General features: G+C 35.7%; 2 protein-coding genes, 1 long non-coding RNA gene and 1 pseudogene across 3 annotated transcripts; 1 reads left to right on the top strand and 3 right to left on the bottom strand.

The window, feature by feature from the left end:
- Positions 1–223: 223 nt before the first annotated feature.
- LOC147480002 (pectinesterase QRT1-like) lies at positions 224–1,536 on the top strand (annotated as a pseudogene).
- A 2,799-nt stretch (positions 1,537–4,335) lies between these two features.
- LOC147480001 (uncharacterized) lies at positions 4,336–5,440 on the bottom strand. The gene is made up of 3 exons (XM_086578541.1): positions 5,146–5,440; positions 4,928–5,001; positions 4,336–4,512 (listed from the first exon to the last, which is right to left on the bottom strand). Exons 1-3 carry the CDS (start codon positions 5,438–5,440, stop codon positions 4,336–4,338), a joined length of 546 nt encoding a protein of 181 aa, XP_086434667.1.
- A 2,601-nt stretch (positions 5,441–8,041) lies between these two features.
- Positions 8,042–9,926, bottom strand: LOC147480000 (uncharacterized). Its single transcript, XR_015204928.1, has 3 exons — positions 9,379–9,926; positions 8,394–8,485; positions 8,042–8,228 (listed from the first exon to the last, which is right to left on the bottom strand). It is a non-coding gene; the product is annotated as an uncharacterized LOC147480000 (long non-coding RNA).
- A 922-nt stretch (positions 9,927–10,848) lies between these two features.
- Positions 10,849–14,567, bottom strand: LOC147479999 (carbon catabolite repressor protein 4 homolog 2-like). Its single transcript, XM_086578540.1, is given in 8 exon segments — positions 10,849–11,085; positions 11,222–11,368; positions 11,496–11,620; positions 11,730–11,863; positions 12,482–12,560; positions 12,698–13,222; positions 13,225–13,447; positions 13,955–14,567. Coding segments are annotated over 8 exon segments (1,626 nt in total). The 5' UTR covers positions 14,113–14,567; the 3' UTR covers positions 10,849–10,850.
- Between the last annotated feature and the right edge of the window lie 6,917 nt (positions 14,568–21,484).

The following is a 21,484-nucleotide window of genomic DNA, read 5'->3' as shown; positions in this document are numbered from 1 at the left end:
AAAATGATCTTAGCCTTATAAATTTTGATTTTTATATGCATTACACTGATGACTCTTTATTTGTTGTAGTGATGTTTCACTTGCCTTTTCTGGATCATTTATATGCTTCTGTTTCTAGATTGCAGAACAAATCTCTGACGCTGTGACCGAGTCTAATACTTGGGAGGTCATAGAAGCGAGTTTAATACCTTTTGCTTTGAGGTCCGTTGGTATTTGGATAGGCATGCATCAAAATGAAGAGTCGGCTATTTATCAATGGAGTGGACATTTGGTATTGTCAATAGCAGGTTGGGAAGGTTCTGACGCATATACGCAAAAGTATTTCTTAAATAAAATTAGTTATAGTTTTTGATATGATACTTTTGACCCCGGCCAAGTAGTATTAATCAAGACAAATGATCACTTTTCTGGTTGGATATGGTATTTTTGTTGAATCTGCTACTAAAGTCGAGTTATCGTTGTAACGAAAGATAAGACAGGGGATTCTGTTACGATTCAAGGCGCCATCAATTTGATTCCGCATCAAAATACACGTAGGGTGAAGATCTTAATACTTTCTGGTGTTTACAGGTCAGTACTTGAACTTGAAAAAAAAATATAGTAACTGTTTGGTAGGGTATATGACTATATGAGTGTATACACTTAGTTATGCCAATTCTTGAAAATGTGTCATGCTTTCTCACATTTGATTGTATTACTTTTTGGTTATGGATAATGTAATTAATGAATAGCAATGTTGGGCATTTCTAATTGTTTGCAGTGAAATGGTAACTGTGCCGAAAACGAAGCTTTATATTTCGTTCATTGGGAATCGAAGCACAGAAACTGAAATTTCTTGGCATAGTAAAGATTCAGATAAAACTTCGAATGGGCGAGAGACGAGGACGTTTAATACAGTTACTGTTGATATAGATTCTGATTACTTTTGTGCCACTTGAATAACTGTCGAGGTAAATTCATTGGAACATTTGGCTTAGTATGTGTTCTTCAGTCAGAGAACAAATTAAGCAATGTTCTATTTTGCAGAACACAGTAGAAGCAGTACCGGGAGGAAAAGGGATGCAAGTAGTTGCATTAAGAATAGCTGGTTAAAGATCCATGTTTTATATGGTTAACATTGTAGGTTCACATGACACTTTGTTGGACTTGAGTGGAGCACATTACTTCTACCAGTGTTACATTCCAGGATCAATTGATTTCAGTTTTTGGTAATGCAAGATCATTCTATGAGATAAGGTCCTAAACTCTTTGAAAAATATATAGTTTCTGCTTGCTGCTGTTTTTCAGTTTTTTCTCGCAATTTTTTGATATAGAAGGTGGTTTCTGGAATCAGGAGTGCACGCTTCATTCAATGCCTACGTAATCGATAATCGCAGCTTCGCATAGGAGTTCGGCTGTGGAGAACACAGGGTTTTCTTTTGTAAAGTGTACAATAAACGGGACTGGGATGATATACTTGGGAACAGCTTGGGTAGATTTTCAAGAGTGGTCTATTCCTTCTGTGACTTGGATGGCATTATAAACCCTTCGGGCTAGATGGACTGGGGAGACCCTTCAAGGAGAGGGTAATGATCCTTCCCCTAATAAACTTCCAGGAGTATAATTTTTTTTCCCAAAATTTTGTTCAGAATTTCTTTTTATTTAGAACTAATCTCTCCTAAAATCTACAGGACTGTGGTTAGGGAGTACAAATGCAAGGGAAGAGGAGACGATTTAAGGAGGCAAGTGCCATGGGCCATATCATTTAGAGACTTTACGAAAAAAAAATATATATATCATTCAGAGATGAGGAAGCGAGACCATTTCTGGACAGGAACTTTATTAACGGAGGCCGATGGCTACAATTGTAGTCTTTTTTTCATGGTGTCACATTGAAGGGGTGTTTCATTAAGTCTGGAGGGCATATGGAACCTGTAGATTGTAGTGGATGGTGGTGCAGCTATTTTTTATCCGGACTGTAAATTTCTTCTGTACTATTTTCTCAATAAATGGGAGCATGTCAATTGTTATGATTGGTTTGTTAGCCATAGCAATCAGCATGGTTTCAACTATTACGGGGGCAATTGCTAATTGGTATGTAATCCTAAGTGTAATACTACAGTATGCTGAAATTGAAGCAACGACCCTTCTTATTCAGGGGGTGTTGATGTATAACGCAACGGTACATGACATTTGAAGAAATATTACTTTTGATGTTGTACTGTGTACATAATTTAGCTGATGAATGGATATGATCTAAGCCATGATGAGACAAGGTAAGAATAAAATTGTTTCAGTGTAGCCATGTGGTATGAGTTTATGCATGTACCCAAAGTAACTCACCAAGTCTAGCTACGCTAAAATTATGAAATTCGACGAAGATGCATGACTCCTAAGAGCATCATCAACGTATCGTTATAATCCATTTCCAATGTGACAGTTGACAATTTATTTGGCAATTTTCGTCACCAACGTGTTGTCAAAACATCGTTTTCATTTTAACAATTGTCAAATCTAAAACCAAATTCGTCAAGAATATAGAAATGACTCGCATGGGACAAGTTGTCTCGTCCAAGAGTGGGACGGGACAAGTTTTGTCGTCCAACATTTTTTTCTTTTTTTTTAATAAAAAATTCAAACGGCTCGATTTTATACCGTTGGAATTAACGGCTATATTTAGTTCTGTTGGACTGGGCCTATATATATTGCATATTTGCTTAACACATTTTTCACCAATTCACTTCATCTTCTTCTTTCTTCTTGTATTCTTGTATTCTTCACCAAAATCACAAAATGTCTTCACAAAGGTCTAGAGGTAGAGAAAATAGAGATGGTAGAAATAGTGAAAATCAAAGCTAAGAAAACAGCCAACAAACCTATGTTCAAGGTCATTCAAAAAAATTCACAGCTGTAGAAGATGAAATTTTATGTCGTAGTTGGATTTTTATTTTAGAAGATGTAGTTGTTGGAACGGGCCAAAATAGACATGTATTTTTTTGAGAAAATTGCTGATGAAATGAACAAGCGTATGAGCCAGCTTGGTCATGTAGGGCAATTAACCATGAACTGGTGGATCGGTTCAAGCGCGTTTTCACATCATCCAACATGCGGTAAGTTTATTTCAAGGTTATTATGATCAGCAATTGAAAGTGAATGCTAGTGGTACTAATGCGGATGATACAATGTCACGAGCTCGTACTATTTTTTTAACTGTTCAAAAGGAACAATTTAAATTTAAGCATTGTTATTAGATTTTAATTTATATTTTAAGTCCAAAATGGAATCATTTCTATCAAGCTAGAAGTGATAGTAGTTCAAAAAAACAGAGAACCACTTCTAGTAGTGATGTTAGTGGTGGCATCAGTGGTGGATTAACCGCTAACAACAATATTGGCATAGCCAAAATTTCATTAGATGAAGAAAGTCAACTATCGAAGGAAGTGTCCGGATCATAAAAATGGCCAAAGGGAAGAAAGTTTAAGAAAAGAGATGATGATGAAGTTGCGCACCAAATGACACAAAATCTGGAGGAGGTCAGAGACAATCAACTTACAACTGCAAAATATCTGCAAGAACAAACAGAGCTAAAACGACAAATGTTCCTCTCAATGAAAAAGGAAAAAGAAGACGAAATATTGAGGTTTGAAGCACAGAAAGAACAAGATATCATGATGCTTGATCAAAGCAAGTTTAGCGATATTCAACTGACATTTTGGGAAGCTAAGCAAGCAGCTATCTATTGTAAGTGGGTTGAACAAGAACAAGGTATTCCTGCTACTCCTATTCCTAATTATCCAACCTTTTCTACTCCATACATTCCAACCCCTACTAGTCCATACATTCCAACCCATCATTCTCAACAGTTTGGGTCTTTTTCTTCTTTTGGATCAACAAACAGTGCTAGTTAGTCTCGTGGTAGGTGAGCACACTCTCCCAATCCATTTATGAGGGATGAAAATGAAGAATATGAAGATGATGATTTTTAGTTGCAACGTTTTTAATTTCAAGTATGTTGTAACGTTTTTAATTTCAATTATGTTGTAACGTTTTTAATTTCAAGTATGTGTAGATATTATTCAACAAATCACAATCTTATTTAAACAAAACAAACTTGATGAAAGTACACTTAACAGAAAATACAGAAAACACACTTATTAAAAAACACAGTTAACAGAAAATTCAACTAAGACAAATCAAACTTAAACAAACTTATTAGTTGTTCCTTTGGTTGTGGTGTGCACCATAACGTGCCCAATGATGTTCAACCAGATCATTCTTCAATTGTTGATTAGTAGCTCCACAACGAATACTTAATGTCCTGGCTACCATGTTTTGCACAAACAGATGGTCATTACTCTACATCTCAACTTCATGCTGCAACCGTTCATCTAAAGGTGGCTTCCACTTTGGAAGTTCTACATTACGTTCATTCTCAACAATCATGTTGTGAAGTATAATACATGTCTTTATTATACGGGATAGAGCTCCTCTGTCCCACTGATGAGCAGGCCTGCTAACAATTGCAAATCTAGCCTGTAAAACACCAAACCACGTTCCATATCTTTACGAGCTGCTTCTTGCGCTTTTGCAAAATTTGTATCCATGGGAGTAGCAGGAGATGAGATTGTTTGAATCAGTGTAGCCCATGGTCGATATATTCCATCAGCAAGGTAGTGGCCCATTGTGTAAGGATTGTTATTAACTTGATAAACACAAGCTGGAGCTATTTCTCTAACTAAATTATCAAATAAATGAGAATTATCTAACACATTAAGATTATTACACGATCCAACCATTGCAAAGTATGTGTGCCAAAACCATAGCTCCTGGTCTACAACTGCTTCCAAAATCACAATCGCTTTTCTAGCATGGCCCAAATGAGTTTCATGCCATGCAGTTGGACAATTTTTTCATACCCAATGCATACAGTCTAAACTACCCAACATACCTGGCCAACCGCGTTTTCACCCACTGCAAGCAAACGTGTTACATCTTCTTCCGTTGGGCTTCTCAGGTACTGTTCTTCAAAACAATTGACAAATGCATTGCAGAAATGATGAAGTGATTCTCGGGCCATACTCTCAGCAAGTTTTATCTAGTGACCCATTGAATCAGCTGGAAAACCATAAGCAAGCATCTATATTGCAGCTGTCATTTTTAGCAAACCCGAAACCCCAGGCAAACCAAGAGCATCACAAGAAGGCTTAAAATATGGATCAAAATTAGTGACAACTTCCAATATACTGTTAAAAAGTGGTCTTCTCATATGAAACCTAAGACGAAACTTACCTACTTTATAAGTTCGTCTAGCAGCAAAATAATCAGCAACCAACTGTTCATGCGCACCAACATGATCGCGGTTAGTGTATTCTCTACCATAAACAGATCCACCCCATTTTGTTACAAATAAAGCGTTGATAGCCAAAATCATTGATGCCACTACAACTGCATCACATTGCATTTGTTGAACGATTGCGGTATTTTCATCATCGTCGTCGAAAATTAGTTCACTTACTCTTTCGCACCAATTGCTATTATGACTACTAAAACCCATGAGACAAAATATAAAAATTTTATTATGACTGATGAGAGTAGTTGAAGAAATGAAAAAAATGCGTTGATGCTTCACCTGTGATTCATCTAATATATAGCGTAGAAAATGGAAGGAAACAATTGGCGTAAAAATGGTTTGGCACCATAGAAATGGAGGGAAATGATGGACGGGTCAATTTTTGCCATTTATAAAAAAAAATGTCTGGACGGGACAACTTGTGCTGTGCGAAATCGAAACAAGAAATTTTTGGATTTTGCATTGGTACTTGACTCGTTTTTAACCATTTTCATCCGCTAAAAATGCTGATGTGTCACAACAAAAAATAGAAATGCGTTGATGATACTCTAAAAGGCTAAAAGCATTGTTAAAGTAAGAATATGCTTATTTCAATGCGTCATTAAATCATTTATTGTCAAACTTTTCGTCTATTCTTCTGATTCATCTATCAATTTACTCAATAATAAGTCATATAGGTAGTTTTTAGGTGGTCCTCTTGAATAATTAAAATAAATTATTTATGATTCACGTTATTCCGATATTAAGGCTTAGATCATTCCGATAAAAGACATAAAAGCCACATTTTTCAGTACACATAATTTGGGGGGCCGGTCAAAACTCAAAACATGAAATAATCCCTCCCTACTCAAAATTTGAAACTCCTAAAATAATCACTATAAATAATAGCCTCAGTTCACTCCTCACTTTCTCTCTCCTTTTCTTTCACATTTCACCTATCTCCATTTTCAAGAATTCAAGTAAGTAATAATAACAATTTTTTTTCCAGATATGAAAATGAAAATTGATCTCATCTCGCTTGTTTTCTTTCAGGTATCATCATTTTATTAGTGTTCTGAACATTTCGCTCCTCCTCACTCCTCAGCCTCCCTCCCTTTTCAAGAATTCAAGTAAGTAATAATAACAATTTTTTATTTTTTATTTATTTATTTATTTATTCATTTATGAAAATGAAAACTTATCTCATCTCGTTTGTTTTCTTGCAGGTATCATCCTTTTATTAGTGGTCAAATTGTCACTGTTGGTCGTCCTCAACCTCCGTCATGGTACTTGTCTTTCTTTTACTTACTTTCTTTTATGTTGTTGTGGTTGATGTTTGTTGTTTTAACTTTTTTAGAATATGCATATCTCGAGGTTCCGATAAAGTTGTAGATCTTGATACGTTTCCTATATATTGATTGTGTTATTGCAACCGGTTGTACTGGATCTTTTCTATCAAGATCCAGTACAACCGGTTGTTACATTGGCTTTTCATCTTTAACCATTTATCCAATCCAATGGTGTGGATTGGTTTGGTTTTAATGTCCTCTGTTTCTCCTCTTGTAGAGAAAATGTTAGTGATGTCTGACACTACCTCATTTTGTGTGTGTAGATGGTATATGGATGATGTAGATAGATGATGGTCGTTGAACAGATAGAAGTGTATCAAAACCTAATTATCCCTCAATAAGTAAAGGATGAGTAGGGTATCGTTCCACTTTTAAGTGTATGTTTATATGAAGGACAGGACTGGAAAGGGAGTTTGAGGGATTAAAAACTAATATTGTAGAGATTGTAGATTCTAATGCTAAACTAAACTAAATTAACTAAACTATTGAGAATTTATAAGAGAGGGAATTCAAGATATTAGAATCCACCAATACTTTTGATCTATGACCTTCTGCTTCATGGTTGTTCTTATAAGTAGACTACAATTAGGCAATCGAGCGAGTGCCGATGCCCTCTTGGACGAAACATCGTTAACAATTAACTCTACTTAAGGTTGTTCCTATGTTTATGCTATTAATATATTCTTTCCTTTTATGTAAGCTCGGGCAGCCATTCAATGTATTACCAAGAGCAACATCAAGGAGTACTTCCTAATAGGGCGGCCATTCAATGAATCACCATTTAAGGCAAACACAAAGAATCACTACACCATAACAGGCTATTTGCAACGGCAAAAAACCATTGCTAATAATTTTCGCAACGCTTTTTAAACGTTGCAAATATGGCGTGGGTAAAGTGTTGGAAATGTTTGCAACGGTTAATAAGCGTTGCAAATATAAATTTCCAACGCTCATTGCAAACTGAAATTTCCAACGCTTATTAACCGTTGCAAATAGAAATTTCCAACGCTTATTAACCGTTGCAAGAAAAACTTTCCAACGGTTTTTAAGTGTTGCAAATATTATTTGTAACGCTTGTTATGTTTGTTTCGTACAAAATTTTAGCAACGTTTTTAAATTTGTAACGGTTATGAACCGTTGCTAATGGGTTGCAAATAAAAAAAAATCTCATATTTTGTAACAACCAGCTAAACCTGCCCCATTTTATTAGAATGCACTTAACCTGCAAAAGTAACACTACTTGTTCTATATTAAAACAAACATCTCATTTCCATATTGAAACAAACATCTCAATTCCATAATAAAGTCCCCATTTCCTTTTCATACCATTTGACAAGTAAATAATAGCAAACACAAACAAAAGACTGAAAAAAAAAATAGGATATTCGTTAAACCATGTATGCAATATAACTTCAAATTTTTTTCTAAGAGTTACAAATTCATATTTACAAATAAGAGTAACACATTCAATACGATTTTCCAAGCAATCTCGAATCATTGCAATACCAAATATTGGTGATGGCTTCACTCACTATAAATCCTAGTGCAACTCCACAAAGTCCATCTAATTCCTAAAAATTCACAAAACAAATAATGAACTTAGAAATACAATAGTACTAATTAAACTCATGCAATTAATTAAATATTTGAAAATCCAGCTAAAGGAAGTAAGAAGTTGAACAAATGAAAAAATGGAGACAAATGAGAAAATGGAGGGTGGAATTTTAAACTTTTACCTTGACGAGGAGCTTGAGGTGAGCATGATCATTTGATTGGGGAGCAATTATTTTGGTCTGCTTCTTGCTTTTCCCTCCATCAAATTGATACCCTACACAGCACACTGAACAACACAACACATTGAACGACAACAAAATAATCTATCTAACTATTCTAAATGGCTTTGAAACACTTTATATATAAACAAAAGCACCACTTCTATAAACCTAGGACTGTCCAAAAATATTGTCCTGCATCAACATGTACTAGCAAGCCATGGACCCAACATAACTCTAAAAAGGAGGGGTCGGAACATAACAATGTATAGAGCAGGTCGACCTACTTTGTACCAAGTGAAAGTGAAATTCAAATTTTCAAACATACACTTATGTCCAATGATAATATATATAACAAATAATGTGGATTCTCTAACCATGACACCCAGCTAGAAGCATCTAGTCATCAAGACATTAGTTTCAAACATGGAGATAAATGGTGTAATCCACTACATGATACTAGTGTAAGCACAGAGAAATCCACTATGTTTTCTATTTTTCTTTTCCACTACATGAAACTAGTGTAATCGCGCTCACACAAGCAGGCACACACGCACACGTAGAAAATAAAAAAATAATAACACAAAAGAAGAAAGTCGAGCAGCGGTACCCACCCACCCACCCAGCCCCCCAAATTCATCACATATCTTGTTATGGTATAGTTAATTCATGAGAAAAAGTCGTTCATCCACCCCCCAAACACATTCACCACATATCTTGTTATGGTATAGTTAATTCATGAGGAAAAGTCTCCCATCCACATTAAACTAACAAAGAATCCCACAACAGTGCACAACACCATAACTTTAATTAAAGCTACTTCAAACAACAATGTATATAGAGTATAGACACTTAACAACTAATCTTTTTCCATAGGAAAATGCTATAAACAGGAAACTCATTGCAAGTTATCAGCAAAACAAACACATCAATGCACATAAAAATTTACCTGAAACTAGTTAGTAGTTTCCAAACTCCTTAGTATTATGAGCAGAAAAGTGAACAAGTGATCCTAGCCTTCAACAATTCATGTGGTAACTTTTCCATCCTCCAAGTAATGTTGTGGCAAGAGTACAACATACGAAATCAAAACAAAACCTATAAGTGAAACAGAATTGCAAACACACACTTTTTCCACTATACCCAATCAAACAAGCAGTACAACGAACGGGGAGGGGGAAGGTAAACTAAAAGAAGTGAACTACTAGTGAAATTAGGAATCTAGTGATTCATCTTGGATCTCAAGAAGTTCGCATTTTATAAATATAACGGGATAACTATGAATGCACTAAATAAAATTACGATGAGCATCTATGGGCGTTCTTTAAATGGTTGTTCTTATTTCCGAAATTTGTTGGTGCATTGGCTATTAGCATATTATAAGCAATATCTAAGATAACCTGAAACTTTTACAGAAATCAGAAGAAGCTTGCAGCATATTAGAATTTTGTGCGAATAACTCTACATGATATCGGTAAAGGCTGAGAAATTGTAGGAGGAGTTTTACGAGTAGACACCGACTGTGAGTTCCTTCAACACAAGTAGCCTAGAAGTCGAACTAAGTTTTTGTGGACGACATGACCAATAGCTTCAACTTCAACTTTGAACTCCTTCTCTACTTGGCCTCTTTAAAAAAAACGAGCAATACATCTTTAGACAAGAAAAAAGATGTACAAATATAACACAATTTGAAAAAGAACTATTTGTCAACTTACAGATTGTTGAGGAGCTTCTTAACTGCCACTGGAGTCCCATTGATCAAATTACCACGGTAAACAACTCCATATCCACCCTCCCCAAAGATGTTTTCCTTCAAAAACCGACTGGTTGCAAGCTCTAAGTCCCTCAATGTAAACCAGTGTCCCCAACCAAGGTGAGAGAACTCAGGCAGGCCACTAAGTGGTGAAGGCGCAGTTATATGATAAGAAGAAAATGACCTATATACAGTAACAGTCCCTGAGCTTCCTTCTTGTGGCCAAATTCCAGTTCAAGTAAGTTGATAATATCACATATTGTGGTATACATAGTAGCATTATAAGATAGTCGGACTTATGTGAAAAGAAGTATATCCTAAAATAACAAATAATTAGTTAGAATAATAGTCTCCTCAGCTTAGTGAGCTACCTATCTGAATTAGCAGTGTGTAGTGCTAAATCTTGTAAGTTTGACTTACAAAGCATGATCAAATTGCACACTGTTTCTATCATGGTAATGACAATATTATCAGCCTCCAACTAAAATATAATAATAGTATCTAGATGAAGCTATTTGCTACTTAAGCAGATAATGATTGTTCAATTAGAATTACAAATCATACTGATAATTAAGAAATTCAGATGATTAACACTTTTATCCGAATAGAAAATACGAGAAAATATATTTAAAATAAAAAAAGGTGGGGAGAAGAAGAACTAAAAGCCATTAACTTACAGTTGCAATGATAAGAAATGCTGCAACGAGATATTTCTTCATTCTAAATGGAGGAACAGAATATATGGTCCCAAGAAAAAGTCCAAGGCAGTACAGGGAAGTAATAAATGGACCAAAGTTGAAGCTAACGATCGAAACACCTGCAACTACAACAAATAAGACCAAGGACCATGTTGATTGAACTGAGAGATCCCCTACGGCTATAGGTAAATAAGGCTTGTTTACCCTGCAAGCAACAAAATGCATCGAACCTAAAAATAATAAGAACTATGTAATAGATGCTTATATCATATGAGGTTGTGTATCATTAAATGATTAAGACGAAGTAAAACAGGAACGCGGATCATTCTGTATTTGCTTACTTGTCAATACCAACATCATAGATCTGATTAATGCCCACTATATAACCATTACCACATATAAGAGCAAAAACACCACATAGTGCCTTGAACAGCAATGGCCACTTAATTAGATCCGTGTTTTCAATCAAAGCTCTTGATACCAAAGCACTGCAATAAAAACAAACAGATGAACAACAATCATTTGCTTTGGGGACTAACATAAACAGTAAGCAAGGCCCAAATATACGTTTGACAAACAAGTTATTAGCAAAGCACTAGCATGATTACTACTTACACAGAACCCAATGCAGTCCCCCGTATTGTATGTGGCCTTAAGAATCTCCAAAATGCATCTTTGAACACTAAAAACTTTTTTAATAATGGATCATCAGATCCCGCATCTCCAACTTGAGTAGAGCCCTACACATGTACATATCAAAATGTGTAAAATTAGACCCGAGCTAAAAAAAAATGATTATTAAAAACAAAACACTCATTTTCATATAAGAATTACAGTAACTTAACATACCCAAACAGAGAAATGCCTCGTTCTTCGACTTGGTATCGACTTAGTGAAGTTTATACTGCTAAAACTGGATGAATTCTTGGTGGAACAAGTTTTCCAGTCGTGTTCTTGAGAAGAAACAGAAGAATACCCTTTCACTTACTAAATTTAAATATAATTTGATTTAGTTCCAAAATGACAATTCCATTCATATAAATCGTGCTTGAACGGACCCTAATCATATTATATAAGTAAATTTTCATCACTACTGAGATATTTGAGATATTTGATGAAAGTGCACCAATCAATACACACTTTAATCGCTCTGCCATTGACAGAAGATGCTAAAAGATACTGAACAGGGCAAAACTTGTGTTAGGACACATTAAGCCTCAAAACAGAGCAAAACTTGTTTTAGGAGACGTCAAAGACAAGTTTAACCCTTTCAAGAATTTTTTTCCTCAGGTATCACTATGAAGAACTACAAAGATGGATACAATATGCAAAGCACATTATTACAAACTCGAACTGTGGTGTAACATGTGAATCATGCTTGGGGGTAAAGCACAAGCTACTCCTTAGAAAAATGGGGGCGGCGAGAGTGAGATGAAAGGTCTCCCTCAACAGATCCCAAGTTCCATTATGTATGCGGGGAAAAAAACACAAAAAAACACAATTCCGACCAAATCAAAGAGTATAAAGCTGGACTAAGTAGCATGTTAAACCAGAAAAAGGAAGAATAAAAAGTTAAGTTCCTAAGTCATATACTAACCCACGAGAAGTTGTCTTTTTCCGGGGTGTCCGCCTGTGGTTCTTGAACTTTGCTTCTAAAACTACTATTAGAGCGACGTTATCCTGCAAATTAATGGAATATTCACAAGAATTAATAGGTTACAGACACCAAGGAAAGTACGCAAAAAGAACACATGGTGCATACCCACCAAACACCGAATCAAATGATTTTTCATAATGGACAATAAAACGTAGAGTACCTCTTGAAGGCAAAGGATGTCTGCACGATATCCAACAATCTCCCGCAATAAGTTTTGTCTGCGGTAGGCCCAAGAAGGGCAATAACTGTATAAATCATTTGAAGCATGCACATCCGAGAATATTGTATGAGAGCCACAGTAAAGGTTCCTGAAGGTATGACCGTCCAAATCTAAATTGCCTATCACATCAACACCATTCACTGGAACCAAGCGCCTCGGACTAGGGGTTGGGGGTGGAATTACATGGGAAGTCAATATTGTATTAGCATGACCAACATGCAATTTCTTTTCTGCAACAAATGACACACACTCAAACTTGAGAACTTGCCCAATATCATCAGCTGTTGGTGTATAGGTCTTCAATCGTCCGACCTCAAACCAGGTTTCACCACCACTCCTTTCGGTAACAGCTGCTGGATATGAAGGAGTAGATCCATTACTTAAACTAGTATTGTGCCCTATACTTGGAGTAGAACTGGACAGGCTCGCATTGCTAGCTCCAGATCCAGAAGTATTAAAGCGCCCAAAAGCTCTTCCTCTTGATTGCCATTTTCATTTACAGCATTAGTCTGCCCTTTCATGTAAGGTAACGATGATCTTTGCCATGCATCTGAAAAGCACCTAGGAGAGCAATGGTAACTTTTCGCAACATGTATCTTTGCTTTGACACAACCAAAGCACTGCAAGGTTGCTTGTTCAAAAGGATGCACACTGCAAATTGCAACTTTTCGATCACTTTGGATGCGATACCTATAAAAGAAAACATAAATGTAACTACATCACATGAATGACTTTTGCAATCTCAATAACAAGATAGCATGACTATGCATTGCTTGAAACATTGTTAGAGAGAATTCAAGTGGATCGAGGACACTGCCCATTTCCATCATCACAAACAGTTGTCTTACTAGCACGTCCAATAAATAGGTCAGTACTTATTATTTCCCTTAGTTATGAACAAAAAGTAAAAAACTAAATTAAGCTCTCTGTCGAGGCTATAGGCCACTCTACCATGTAAAATGTGACTATTATTTTAAGTATAGATGCCTCCAAACAATAGGCTTTACCCCCAAACAATATTACTTACTAACATACACAAGCCAATAACATCATATGGAAAATAATATGAGAGTATCTCCTATTAGTCTCTTACACATCCATATATGTGTGCCTAATTTTTTCACTTTTCGACATTATAGGGTGAAAACGAGTAGAGCATAAAAAAATAAAAAGAAGAAAAAAAAGTGGGAAACTTACCACCTATACCTCAAGCAAAAACCATAAATAGGGGAAGATTCAGGAACATCATCAGTAGTAATAGAAGTATCAGGGCATTGTAAAAGTACATAAGAAGTTAGCTCACATCCTACAATTGGAATGTCGGACGGAAGATGTACTCTAAGCACACTTAGCATTCTTCTTCACAATCTTCTTCTTCACTCTCAAAGTAGTAAACTTCTTCTTCTTCTTCTTCTTCTTCTTCACTTGTTAAACTCAGACGGGTGTCAGGCAGATCCGCCATCACTCATAAACCATTAAAACCCGCCAGCCTTTAATCACTCTTAACTTAACCCTTTAAAATTCAATAAATATAACCATATTAAGCCTTAAACCCCACAAAAATCACTCTTTCTGCATCTGAGAAAGAAAATATTAGATTTTTTTTTTGAAGTCTTGAGTTTGTCAAGAATAGATGGTTGAATTGAATTGAAGAGTGAGAAAAGGGGAATTGAGGAAATAGAGAAAGAGAGAGAGAAAATAAGTATAGAGTTAGGGTTCTTCCAGTGAGAGTGTGTGTGGGCCGAGAGAGGGAGGGAGGAGAATGGAGAGCGTAGCGGCGGAGAGAGAGGGGAAAGAAAGTAAAGTTAGGTTTTATATTTCTAATTTGCAACACTTTTCAGACGATTTCTAAGCGTTGGCAATTAATTCCTTAAATTCACCTAAATAAACTAACGCTTTGTAACATTGCAAACGCTTATATAGCGTTGGCAATTTGCTAACGGTAAATAACCGTTGCAAAGAAAAAAAAGGTCTGTGTTGCAAATATCCTATTATGGTGTAGTGAATACTTCCCCTAGGCAGCCACTCCCTGAGCTACCCCTTCTAAGGCAACACAAAGAATATTTCCCTAACTTTAAAGAATTACACTACTAGAAGAAAAGTAAAGAACACTAGCATGATATTAATATTGCAAAACATAAACCCTATTCTATACTTCCATCCCGGTGTGGGCAATGGAACTAATAACTAAAAACATAAAGAACTAACCTGATTGAAGAACACCATGAACCAGAAGAATCATTAAACCTTAAGCACCGACTTCATCTCCTCCCTTGAAAGAGAAGATTAGCCTTCCATATAGAAGGAAGAACACGAAGAACGAGAAGAAGAAGAGTCGAAAAACATAAGACTAGAAAGACTAATTTATTAAGACTCAGCTAGTTAAAACCGATCTTTTATTATTAATCTCTCTTTGCCTCAAGTTCTGGAGACAAGAATATAAGTGAATTGGCAAATTACATGAGGCACTTAGGTCCTCTATTTATAGGGGTTACAATGAGCTCTAGAAGCATTCCAAACCGTCATTTGTTTCCTAATATAAATAGACTTCTTCCAGAGTTCAACTTCGTCTTCAAAACTGAGAAGGAATTGGTTACAGTGTCGATTCATGCGTCCCAGACTTAATCAATGCGTGCGGACCCGATCCATGCATCCTGACTTGATCTGGGCGCCTCGACCTTTCGATCCATCGCCCCGGACGATAAGCCTATTTTCTCTCTTCTGCTCTATCCTTCTATCATCTTTTGCGGGCTTTGGTCCAAGCAACGAATCCTTTGGCCTTGGGCTTCCAAATAGACTTTAAAATAGGTCCAAGCAGTCGCATCTTTAATAGCTCCAATTCCTTGGCCTTCTCCATGATTGTCCACGGGCCTCCCATGTGATCCTTAATGCTCCGTAAGGGTGGAATTCGAGCTAAACAAGTCGAGCTTTACCATGCTCAAGCTCGGCTCGCTAATTACACGAGCTTTAAATTGAGCTCGAGCTCGGCTCATATAGTAAACGAGCGAGCTCGAGCCGAGCTTAAACGAGCCAAGCCCAAGCCGAGCTCCGAGCCCTCGGTTATTTTACACTATAAATATGTTATTTGAACTAAACGAGCCGAGCTTCATCAAGCTCATTTGTTACATGAGCTTTTATTTGAGCTCGAGCTTGGCTCATATAGTAAACGAGCGAGCTCGAGCCGAGCTTAAACGAGCCAAGCCCAAGCCGAGCTCCGAGCCCTCGGCTCAAATTCCACCCTTAATGCTCCGAATTGCTTCGTTTTACCCCATTTTCTCTAATATTTTACAAAACTCTCTTTTTCACCTGTAGAATCTTAAAACACAACTTACAAACACTATTAGTCCACTAAGATGACTAAACAAGAGGCATAATCGAGGGTTAAATTGCACTTTTTGAGCACTTATCAATGTCGCGGTTATCAAAGCATATATTATACAACTGTCAAGCTGGTGTTTGAAACCGTATACCAAGAAACTGTTAAATGGGTTATTTGTATAAGTGGAAGAGCCCCAGCCCCACAACTCCCAGCCAGGGGCAGCTCAAGACAATCAGGGGCCCTAAGCAAAGTTCGAATAGGGGTCTTGTACGATTAATATATACTAACAAAAATTGTTATATCTTTTTTATTTTTTTTTCTCACAACATCTTATTGATTTATTTTTAACAAACTTTTTGTTTTTTTTTTTTGAAATTGCAATATATTTATTTAACAAAGAAGAAAGAGAAAAGAGAATAATAATTCTACACCAAATAAAACAAATATAGACAGAAAGAGAGATTATAGGGAAAAACCATAGAAAGAAAAAAAATGATATATGTTAGGAGTGGCTCAAGATAATCGAAGGCCCTAAGCAAAGTTCAAATAGGGGACCTTCTACGATTATTATATCATCTTACTATATAGAAAAATATGGGGTATGATGAATAGTGTTTTCACGTACGTCACAGGAGTATTTTGGTAATTTCACTATCTATTGTGGGGGTATTTTTTATCTATCACATCTAAAAAGATTATTTGTTCTCTCTCTCTCTCTCTCTCTCTCTTCTCTCTCTCTCTCTCTTCCATAACTCTTACATAGTTGTTGAAGGAATTGGAAAGAGCAATCGGTCCTTATTGTGTTTCAATTGTTTCTTGGAAAAAATCACTAGGTTTGTTTTATCAAAATATCTTTTCTCTTATGTTGTAAACAACATTTTTCTAAAACTTTAATCTTTATGCATTCAAAATTAGTAGAAAAGCTTGAAAACAGTTACATTTGAGATGGGTAATCGTTATTTCTTTGAATTATATATGATTTGTAAAGTGCAAGTATGACTTTTTTACATATATTGGACTGTTATTGGTTGTTGTTTTTGTTCATGTTTTGTTGCTCAATTCATTAAAATATGTCTTGGGCTATTCAAATTTTTGTTTCCCAATGTTTATAAGTTGTTGGTTCATGGATTGTTCATGTTTTGTTTTGTATGGGAGTGGATATTAGTGTATTGTTATTGGTCAATGAATGAAGTTAATTCCTGATAGTGTAGTAAGCTGTAAATTATATTTGTTGTTACTTGCCAAACATGTTAAGAGTGATTCATGGTGTGTTCATATATCAGTGAATCAATTTGTAGGTCGTGCTTTGATAAGGGCGTATGGAGTTATTTGTGGGTTATTTCATGTAACGAGTATCTCATACCCCATCTGTTAGCTTTCAATTGATTATATATAGTCAACGTTTTTTTTTTCTTTTGTGCAGGAGCTTTTGTGGGAATGAGTTGACAGGGCATATACTTATTTTAAATCATATATATCTCAATGGACTACTAAATAGGAAGACATTGGATCCAGCCATGATAAATTGTTCGCACACAACACTTACTTGGCAAAGTTTGGTGATACGTATTGGTGCGGTGGATACATTTTGGGCACTTACTTTCAGGTTGTGAATTGCATCTACGTATTACTACTTGAAACATTTTTTGTTTTTGCTTTTTGGATTGTCTATGTGGCCTTTTCTTTGTGCATCAATAGTGTCTTTGTTTAATTGGAATATACCACCACATTATATATGTCTAATCTAACCTCACTATCTTCTTAAAAATCAGGTCCCAAAACTAAAATAGGTTAAGCCAATGGTTCATATTTAGCAAAATGCGGTTGGTATTGGTGAAGAATGTATTAACGAAGGATAGGAAAAATGCTTGAGTAGGAAGATGAACCTACTGCCTACAATGGGTTCAAATGCACAACGCTCAAGTTAGACTATTTTTTTCTCTATAAGTTTGCTCTTTGTTTTTAATGCCTGCTGAGTATGTGTTGGGATTTGTCAAAATTACCTATAACAAATCATTGAAAGCTCCTAACCAGAAAAAATGGAAGAGAAGAACATTCGAAAAAAAAAAGGGGGTCACAAACAATGGTATTCTTTAGATAGGAAGGATGCACTACGATTCTTAGGATTTTGTCTAAGTGTAGCTCAAAGGGGTAGAGCATCTCATCTCCTGAGCTTGAGGAGAAATTATCATCGAAGTAACCTCTAATTGTGTCATTGCAGTTCTAAATTTAAATGATATTTTAGCTGTCAACATTGAAATGAAGCTACCCCCAATCTTTGTTGCCGAGAATTCTTTTCTCAATTACTTATATTCATAGGTTATTGTTGGCTCATGGATTGACTATACCGTATGGCAAAGGGCACTGAATCTAGGCTATTGTTGATTCACTGACTACATCGCCTGCTTTCAGGGTAGTGTTTCCAAGAAACTAAAAGTGATGCGACTTTGATGGCATGGAGGACTCTTCATATATGGTCTGTGTCAAATTTTGTTGTCAATGCTACTTTAAATTGTGGTGGTTCTTGGCTGGAAGACTGAATGTTCATTGTACTAACATACCAAAATGTTCATGGCCACTCCCAATGTCTCTAACAACATTCTTGACTTGCAACTTGCCGCTTAGTACTCATATGCTCTTTCAGTCTTAAAATTGATGAAATTATCCCGCTCATGATTCTAATACAACATTCAAGAGTTTTTTACTTTGTTAATGTCAAATTTGTTTGGTATTAACTTTGTTAAGTTTTTTTCCTTCTAATAAAGTTATCGAAGATTGTTGTTGGTAAGTCATGACTCATGAGTTCTAATGTGTACATGATTTACTATTGTGAATAACAGTTGATGTTTCTTGACTTTATGAATAACTACTTTAAGAGTTAAAAATGTTAACTTAGTGTGAGTATGTACGATATAAGAAGGGACATTTTTCGGAGGCGCTTTGTTTGTCAGAGCTATTGCAATCACGCTAGACAATGCAGCATGTAGAAGCAATAGGGCAACAATATTGACAACGTTGGGTAGGTTAGCTGAGGCGGTTAGAGATTGCGATGAAGCAGTATGGTTGTATCCTAGGTATAGCAGGGCGCATCAGCGGTTGACTTCTTTGCATTTACGGTGAGTGAGATGATTATTATATTACTTAATTGCAAAAAGTTCAACTAAAAAATTACCATTGTATCAATCTGTTTTACTAATGCTTGACCAGTGTAAATGTGTAATTACATGTTTTATGCTTTGGGAATGACTATATAGATGCTTCCTTCTTAAGTGTTGTTACAAATTAGTGGATAACAAGTGTTATTTCTAAAGTATTTTTGTCTATTAGGTTCTTATTAGTATGTATGTCTCTTTTTACATTGTGATTTTAAGAATTGTCATTAGTGCTGTGAATTTCGTTCTTAAATCTGCTGCACTTTGAACAATTTATTTCTCTTCTTTGTTTTTAATACATTTTGTGCTTTAGGTTAGCTACAACATGCACAAATATCTTGGAATTTATTTGTGGGCAAACTTTTTACATGAAGAAACTCTCATTTTACCTTCTAACTTGGGTTAGAGGTTAGGGCAGATCGAGAATGCACGACAACACCTTTGTTTTCATGGACTTCAGCATGATCAAGTGGAGCTCCAAAAGTTGCAACTCAGCGAGCGGCATCTGAATAGATGCTCTGATGCTAGGAAAATTGGGGACTGAAAGAGTGCAATGAGGGAAGGTGATGTTGCCATTGCAGCAGGAGCAGATTCATTTCCTCAGGTAAATCACATGTTGCCATTGCAGCAGGAGCAGATTCATTTCCTCAGGTAAATCACTTGCTCTGTTATTTATCTTATTCTAAGCAATGAATTTGTTGTCAGATGAATATCATCTCAGGCTGAAATGGTGTAAATGGAATTTACAGCTCTTTGCTAAGCTTGCAGAGCAGAAGCCCTCCTAAAGCTCCACCAACTTGTGGATGCTGATGCCGACCTTTCAAACATTCCCAAACTTGAATACCTTTTTTCCTTCATATTTTCATCTCTTTTATTGCTTTTATTTTGCCTTGATATCTCTTATACGCCACCTGTTTTTGGGTAATTAATACAAATCACATACTTAGCAAAATAATAATAATAATAGTTGTTTTTGTTGCTTAACATAACATATATGCACTTATAAATTTTTAGCAAGATTTATTTGTCTGATATCAATATAGTATGGATTATACCACGTGCCGATAATATACCTTGGATTGTGTACTTGCATGTCCTTGGGGAAGGGTTTTGTGCGAAAACGTAGGAGTAAGCTTGCTGTTAATATTAACTTAATTGGATACTTTATGAGGTGGTGTACGGGTTGATACAATTTTGCTACAAAGACTGGTCTGGTTTTCATAATGCAATATCATTTGAAAAGTATTTTGAAGCAGATCATATTGGCTGCTTAAATTTTCTGCTATTTTTTTTCTTCAATTTAGTTAGAATGAGAATGAAGACTAGATCAGTTATGAACCCAATTATTGTAGATCGTACTTAGTGTGGGTCAGCAAGTGGATGTTTTAAGGCACTAACCAGCAGTTCAATTTAGATTTTACAGCAAAGAACAGGTTTGCAATCTTGAATTAATATGTTCAAACAGTTCAAGGATCTGAAAGAATAGTCTAAGCGAATAACTATTGAATGTAGCACCATTATGCATACCACACTCATCGAGCGTGCATGTTTGCTAGTACCAATAAAATTGTTACATCTTTTTTATTTTTTTCTCACAACATCTTATTGTTTTGTTTACGTTATTTCATATAATCCCAACTTTTTTTTTTTTTTTTGAATAGTCTTCGTACAAACTTGAAACTTCAATAGATTTATTTAACAAAGAATTGCAAATAGAGAGAGAGAATGCATAATAATTCTACACAAAATGAAACAAATATAGAAAGAAAGAGAGATTAAAGGGAAAAACTATAGAAGGCAAAAAAATGATATAGGTAAGATTGAATTGTTGACGTTATACTTGATTATTTGTTATGGGATGATGAAGAACTTAAATTAATTAGTTATGAAGGTGTGCTATTTTTTTGTTGGAGAAGGCGAGGAAACCGAATGAATTTAAGTGTTTAATACTACTTTAACGTGGTTTTCTAGTTTCTAACTTTCCAATGTAAAAACGTTTAAAAATAAATGAAAAACAATAGTGGGTTTTGGTTTTAATTTTTTTCTTTATTTTCCCATTAATAAAACAATAGTGGGCAATGACTAGATTATATTGGGGGGCCCTTGGGTTGTGGGGCCCTAAGAGCATCATCAACGCATTTTGTTGTGACACCTCAACACTTTTTGTGGATAAAAATGGTTAAAAACAAGTCAAGTACCAACATAAAATCCAAAAATTTCTTGTTTCGATTTCGCATGGCACAAGTTGTCCCGTCC

This window comes from Coptis chinensis, chromosome 8 (assembly GCF_015680905.1).
Source record: "Coptis chinensis isolate HL-2020 chromosome 8, ASM1568090v1, whole genome shotgun sequence".
Classification (NCBI taxonomy): Eukaryota; Viridiplantae; Streptophyta; class Magnoliopsida; order Ranunculales; family Ranunculaceae; genus Coptis; species Coptis chinensis.
The sequence above is the reverse complement of the archived record's forward strand: the minus strand, read 5'-3'. Positions and strand labels throughout refer to the sequence as shown.